This window comes from Octodon degus, unplaced genomic scaffold (genome assembly GCF_000260255.1).
Source record: "Octodon degus isolate 3935 unplaced genomic scaffold, OctDeg1.0 scaffold00097, whole genome shotgun sequence".
In the NCBI taxonomy this organism is placed as follows: Eukaryota; Metazoa; Chordata; class Mammalia; order Rodentia; family Octodontidae; genus Octodon; species Octodon degus.
The window spans coordinates 8,293,812-8,300,939 of NW_004524673.1; the positions used below are offsets into that span (position 1 = coordinate 8,293,812).

Consider the following 7,128-nt stretch of genomic DNA (forward strand, 5'->3'; position numbering starts at 1 on the left):
TCTTGATGATAACCTTTTGTGCTGTGGTGAGATGAAATCTTGTTTTTTCAATTTGCATCTCTTGAATGACCAACGATGTTGAACATTTTTTATGTATTTATCTGCCATTTGTATTTTTTCAGCTGAGAAATATGTATTTATCTCAGATGCCCATTTTTGGATTGGGTCTTTGCATTTAGAGGGATCTGATTTTTAAAAATTCTATATATGTTCTAGATATAAGTCCTTTGTCTGAGGGCCAGTTAGCTAAATTTTTTTTTCTACTCTGTGGATTGTCTTTTCAGTCTTTTGGGATTTCTTTGGATATACAAAAGCTTAACAGGATGAGATCCCAGTTGTTGATTCTTTGAAGTGTTTACTGTGCAGTTTGGTTTTGTTCATGAAGTCTCTGCCTACCTCTGTCTCTTCTAGATTTCCATCTACTTTCTTGTTCAGTAGATTTAACAGTTCTATTTTAATATTTAGATTTTTTTATTCATTTTGATTTTAGTGAATGGTGATAGACTTAGGTGTAATTTTAGTCTTTGGCACGTAGAGAGCCAGTTTTTCCTGCACCATTTATTAAAGAGGCTATCTTTCTTCCAGTGAACATTTTTGGCCCCTTTGACAAAGATAAGGTGTGTTTGTAGTTCTATCTGTATCTTCTAATCTCAGACTGGCTCTCAGGTCTGTTTTTATTTTTGTTGTTGTTGTTGTTTTGCCAGTACCATGCAGATTTTATCACAGTGTATTTGTAGTGTAATTTCAAGACAGGGATTGTGAGGCCTCCTGATTTACCCTTGTTGCCCAGGATTGCCTTCACTATTCTAAGTATTTTCTGGTTCCAAATGAATTTTAGGAATGCTTTTTATAGCTCTGTGAGGTATGCTAATGATATTTTGATAGGAATTTCATTAAATATGTATGACAATTTTGGGAATAAGACCATTTTCACAATGTTGGTTCTTCCTGTCCATGAACAAGGGATATCTTTCCATTTTCTGATATCCTCTTTGATTTCCTTTTTCAGAGTACTGTAATTTTCAATATGTAAATCTTTTGTTTCCTTTGTTATATTGACTTCTAAGTATTTCATTCTTTTTGGATGCTATTGTGAAGGGTGTGGTTTTCTTAATTTCTCTCTCAATAAGTTTTTTGTGTACAAGTATACTATTGAGTTTTTATATTTTGTATCCAACTACATAACTGAATTTGTTTATTAATTCTAAAAGTCATTTGGTAGAGATTTTGGGGTATTCTTTACAGAGTATCATGTTACGTACAAATAATAATAATTTAACATCCTTTCATATCCTTATTTCTTTTATCTCTCTCTCTTGTCTAATCCTCTCAGCAGCATTTCTGGAACTGTGTTTAAAAGGAATGGTGATAGTGAATATCCTTGTCTTGTTCCTGATTTTAGAGTGAAGGCTTCTAGTTTTTGTCTACTTAGTATGATGTTGGCTTTGGTTTGTGGTATATGGCTTTTATCAGATTGAGATAAAGAGCATCTATTCCAATTTTCTATGGGGCTTTTATCATAAATTGGTGCTGGACTTTATCAAAAGCTTTGTTTGCATCTATTGAGATGATCATGTGATTTTTGCTTCTGGCTTTTTTTATATGGGGCATTACAATTATCAATATGCACATGTTGAACCATCCTTGCATTCCTAGGATAAATCCCACCTGTCATTGTGTATAATCTTTTTGTTTTGTGAAAAACCACACCTCAAAAAACACTTTAATTCCAGCCTAACAGCACCAGGTGCTATGTCTAGGGCCAGACTCTGGGTACAGTGCTGTGTGGTGACCATGCATTCACAAGGCTCCAAGAAGGTCCCCAAAGGGGGACTTACCTTTGAGGATTAAGCCAAAGAGGGGAGGGGCAGCCCCAGAACAGGGGCAGGGGCAGGCCTGGGGAAAAAGGTGCTGCTTCTTAGCAAAGGAGATCTTCATGGCATTGTTTTGGGTGATCTTAAAGCCCTTCAGGGCATCTCAAGCAGGCCCTGGCCTGCACTTCATTGTCAAACTCCACGAAGGCGATACCGTGCCCCCATGGCACCAGAAAGACCTCCTTGAAGTCAGGGAACTGGTTGAAAAGCATGGACAACAGGAGCTTGTTGGTCTCTTCTGGCAGGTTGGTCAGGAACAGGATGTGATTTGGTGGATTCTCCAAGACAGACTAGGCAAGTGGCATCTGCCCTGGCATAAGCTGCTGTGGGGGCATGGCCCCAGGAGGAATCTGGCCTGGGGGAGGCCTGGAGGCGAGATCATGCCAGGAGGTGGCATATAGGGTAGCTGGCCCAGCATGTGGCACATGATGCAGGGAGCCTGAGTCATGGGTGGCATGCCAAGGACAGGGCCCTGGACAGTTCCCACCACAGGGGCTGCTGCCCCAACCTGCACAGCCTTCTTGGCAGATGGCATCTGCTGGCTCTTGGGCTTTCTTAACTCCCATTTGCAGACCCACTCCACAAAAGTACCCTTCATCTTGGCAATGATGTCTGAGTCAGTTGTGGCATACTGGATGCACATTGTCTTGTTGGAGAAAGGGAAACCTTGTATGGAGTGCAGGGCATTGGTGGCACTGCTGACCTCCTTGAAGATGACAAAAGCCTGCCCTCTCATTTTCAGGCTCCAAGACAACAGAATCTCCAGGATCTGGCCAAACTGGGAGAAGATGGCATACAGGGACTCTTTCAGCTCATCTTTCTTGATCTTCTTATTGAGGTTGCTCATATAAATAGTGTGGTTGGGGTGGGTCTCAGGAAGTGCCATGGTAGGGCAACAGGGCCATAGTTCCCACAAACAGTGAGAGCCAACTAATTCAGATCAGACTGCCCTAAAATCTTCTTAATGATTTGTTGCATTCTGTTTGTTAGTATTTCATTGAGGATTTATGCATACAAGTTCATTAGGGAGATTTGCCTGTAGTTCTCATTTTTGGTTATGTCTTTCTCCAATTTTGATATCAGAACAATACTTGCCTCCAGAAATGAGTTAGGAAGTATTGCTTCCATTTCAATTTCATTAAAGAGTTTGAAGAATACTGGTACTAAATCTTCCCTAAATTTTGTGTAGAATTCAGCAATAAATCCATTAGGACCTGGGCTTTTCTTTGTTGGCAAATTTTGAATTACTTTCCCAATCTCATTAACTGATATTGGGTTATTGAGAGTTTTCATATATTCTTCATTCAGCTTTGGTAATGAGTATATATTTCTAGGAATCTGTCCATTTTTTCTGTGTTTTCCATCCTACTAAAGATTTTTGAGAGAAAGGAAAGGAAGAAGAAGAACAAGAAGCCATGGCTGCTGTGGTTGGTCTTTGCAGTGGTCTAGGGAGGAAGAAGTCAACACACTGGGTAAAGGCTACTGTCTGCCTCATAGATCCTGCAACTCACATGATGCTATAGAGAAGAGGTTGTTCACAGTGTAAACAGATAGGGCTGGATAGATGGCTCAGTAGAATAAGCGCTTGCCTGGCAAGCACAAGGGTCTGAGTTCAATCCCCGTTTATAAAAAAAAAAGAACACAGTGTAAACAGATAACCAGCAGTGAAAACTGGCCTGTTGTAATGGAAAACGCTTATAAGGAACCTCTTAAGAAGTGTGGGAAACATTTGGATTACAAGTATGTACAGCTTTTGTTCAAGTTTATTTCTCCATATACTGGCTGCATTCATGTGATGCACATAACAGATCTTTGTCAGAAGAAAAAGAAATTTCAAAAGCCATTAAGAGAGCACAAATTGTGCAACTTATGCCAGTTATGTACAAGGATCCTTCCTATCTCAAAGATCCTAAAGTTTGCAACATCAAATATTGGGAGCAAATTTCATAGTTATCACCAATAAACTCACTTTACAGTAAAAAAAATTCTTTTGAAGTAGGTATTGATGATCTTCTGAAATTCCATAGGATCTACAGACCTTGTAGAATTTCAAAAGACTATGTAGTCACTTCACCTTTTTCATTCCTAAATGCATAAATTCAAGTCTTTTCTTTTTTCTTTTTCTTGGATAAGGTTGGAAAGCATTTATCAATTTTATTTATTTTTTCAAAGAACAAACTCTTTGACTCATTCTTTGTATTGTTTTCTTGATCTGCACTGCATTAATTTCAACTCTGATCTTTATAATGTTCTCTCCTCTGTGGGCTTTGGTTTTGTCTTGCTCTTCTTTTTCTAGAAGACTGAGGTGTAATATTAAGTTGTTTATTTGTGCTTGTTCTGTTTTTCTGATGTGAGACTTCACCACTATAAATTTCCCCCTTAGAACTGTTTTCATTGTGTCCCATAGGTTCCAATATGTTGTATCTACATTCTTATTTAATTACAGATATTGTTTAATTTATTCCTTTATTTCATCTGTGACCCATGGGTTGTTTAGATGGGTAGTACTTAATTTCCATGTGTTTATAGAGCTTTGTGGTTTCTTTTGCCATTAATTTCTAATTTCATTGCACTATAGTAAAAAATATGTATGGGATAATTTCAATTCATTTGCAATACTTAGGCATGTTCTGGGGGCCAGTGTATGTCTATTTTAGAGAATGTTCCATGTGCAGCTGCAAAGAATGTATATTCTGATGATGCTGGATGGAATGGTCTGAAAACATCTACTAAGTCCATTTGTTCACAAGTTTGGTTCAATTCTGTCATTTCTTTGCTGATTTTTTGTCCAGTTGATCTATGTGTTGGTGACAATAGGATATTGAAATCTCCATTATAATTGTGCTGTTATTTGATTTTTCACGCCTATTAACTGTTTTATATAGTTGGATGCTCCCATATTTTATGCACACATATTTAGGATTATTATCTCTTCCTCTTGGAGTTTTCCCATAACAAGTATGTAATGATCTTCTTTATCTTTTTTGATCATTCTTGGTTTGAAGTTGTCTGCAAATAGAATAGCTATCCCTGACTTTTTCTGGTTTCCTGTTGTGTGGAAGATTGTTTTCCATCCTTTGATTTTCAGTCTATGAATTTTTTTGTGTTAAATGCATTTGTTATATACAGCATATTGTTGGTTCTTGTTTCTTGATCCACTCTGATAGTCTGTTTCTTTTCATTGGTGAATTGAGGCCATTTGCATTGATGATTAGAATATATGTTTTGGGTTATGTTGGTCATGTTATTTTCCTGCTGTTTGTTCTCTACTCTCCCCTTCTGTTTAGTTGTTTGTTCTGCTTGGTAGTTTCTTTCTGTTGTTGTTTTTGGAATTGCAGTCACTTTTATCTGTCTAGAATATATTTCAGTAGTCTTAGCAGCATTGGTTTGGTGTTTATAAATCTCTTCAGTTGTTCTTTATCATAAAAGCATCTTATTTCTCCATTAATTTTGAAACATCGTTTTGCAGATTACAGCCATCTGAGTTGGAAGTTGTTATTTTCTTACAGGACTTGAAATACTTCATTCCAAACTCTCCTTCACTTGAATATTTATGTAGAGAAGTCTTCCATGATTCTGATGGGTTTTCCTTTATAGGTGATCTGTTTCTTTTTTCTACCAGTTTGTAATATTTGTTCTTGTGCTGAATCTCTAGAATCTCGATTGTAAGGGATGGCATCTAGCATAATACCCTATTCACTTTTAGAAGTAAAAGAGAATGAGGCAGAATTCAATTAATCACTGCCTAAAGTATTTACATAGGAGCAGCTTTGCCTAAATTGTCCCATTCCTCACTCCTTCCCTTGCCCTGTCAGAAACTTCACAAACCCATAGGAGATAAGGAGGAGATAGGACCCATTTAGGGCAACAAGATACAGACTGTTTACTCATGCTTAGCCATAAATCCTTCTGCCCAAGACTTCACCCTAAGGGATATAGGGGGCACTACATTTTTACCTGTTTGCCATAGCAACAAGGAAACTATAAAAGCAGGTAGGAGATAGGGCAAGATGGTGCATGCCTGTAATCCTGGCTCTTGGGAGGCTGTAAACAGGTGGACCACTACAAATCTGATTTAGTAGTGAGATCTTGAACACCCCATAGACCCTCCCTCTCCCCTCCCCCCAAAAAAAAACCAGATAGGGAACAAAGAACTGGGCCTTTGTGTCTTCCCAGATGGGGTGGGGAGCACATAGGTCACCGGCTAATTAATAAAAAGTTATGTAATTCCTTTCAATTTGGTCTCCTGTGGGCAATATATTTAATCTCAGCCATAACATTGATTACTATATGTCTTGGTGTAGTTTTAACTTGGTCATGATTATTTGGAGTTCTATGTGCTTCATTTATTTATATGTTGCATTATTACCCACATTTGGGAAGTTTTTGCCATTATTTCTGTGAAGAGATTTTTGTGTCATTTGTGCTGTCTCCAGCTTTTTCATTGACCCTAGTCAATCATATCTTATTTGTCTTTGCTTCATCTTGTAGCTGGTAGGTTGGTTTTCTATGATTTCTTGCTATTTTGAAGATATCACTCTTTTTGTAATCACTAGATGCCATCCTGTCTTCAAAATCTGAAATCCTATCCTCTCCTTCATTCAATCTGTTGCATATACTTTCAATGGAGGTTTTAATCACTTGGATTTCTGTTTGGATCTGTTTCATGGATTCTCCTGCTTTCCTATGCTGCGCATTTTCCCCCATAATTTTATTGATAAACAGATAGCAATGAGACAGTTTCAAATTAAATTGGTAGGACAGTTTCAATAATTAACACACTGCATACATTCTTCCTAATGGTTAATTGCTGTACAAGATGCGGACATGATATCCTATTTACAAACACCATTAGAACAAATTCCTCTATTCATTAAGAGAATGCAACTATATATCTATCCTAACCATTTTGAATACACAGATACAAAATGGACATTCTTCTGTATCCTCTTTTTTTGTTAAGTTCCATTATTTGAATATTATAGGTGTGTAAACTCAGCAAAATATTCTAAAAGAGTCCAAAAGCCCATAATAGTATTGGGTCTTCCACTTCACTGGCAATGTCAGAAATTGCTGACCTTAGTCCGCTACAGCTCAACATAACAGCATGGCTTTACTTCTTATATTTCATTTTTGTACTTTTCTGCTGGATGGTTAAGACCAAGGTAAAGCAGGACCTGTGCAACAAGAGTTGTAGCTTTTGGATCTGATAAGGTCTGTGAAATCCCCTCAGGATTTCTCCTGAGATCCAGTA

General features: G+C 37.6%; 1 protein-coding gene and 1 pseudogene across 1 annotated transcript; one reads left to right on the forward strand and one right to left on the reverse strand.

The window, feature by feature from the left end:
- Positions 1-1,957: 1,957 nt before the first annotated feature.
- LOC101591689 (U1 small nuclear ribonucleoprotein A-like) lies at positions 1,958-2,721 on the reverse strand. The gene is made up of 2 exons (XM_023723125.1): positions 2,341-2,721; positions 1,958-2,164 (listed from the first exon to the last, which is right to left on the reverse strand). Exons 1-2 carry the CDS (start codon positions 2,719-2,721, stop codon positions 1,958-1,960), a joined length of 588 nt encoding a protein of 195 aa, XP_023578893.1.
- A 568-nt stretch (positions 2,722-3,289) lies between these two features.
- On the forward strand, positions 3,290-3,824 carry LOC101592074 (annotated as a pseudogene).
- The last annotated feature ends 3,304 nt before the right edge of the window (positions 3,825-7,128 follow it).

Excerpts from the sequence above, each read along its gene's own strand:
- LOC101591689 (XM_023723125.1), bottom strand. The coding sequence starts at position 2,721 with ATGAGCAACCTCAATAAGAAGATCAAGAAAGATGAGCTGAAAGAGTCC. Across the intron at positions 2,165-2,340 it reads TGGGAACTGTCCAGGGCCCT|TCTGTCTTGGAGAATCCACC; the intron begins GTCCTTGGCATG and ends CCACTTGCCTAG.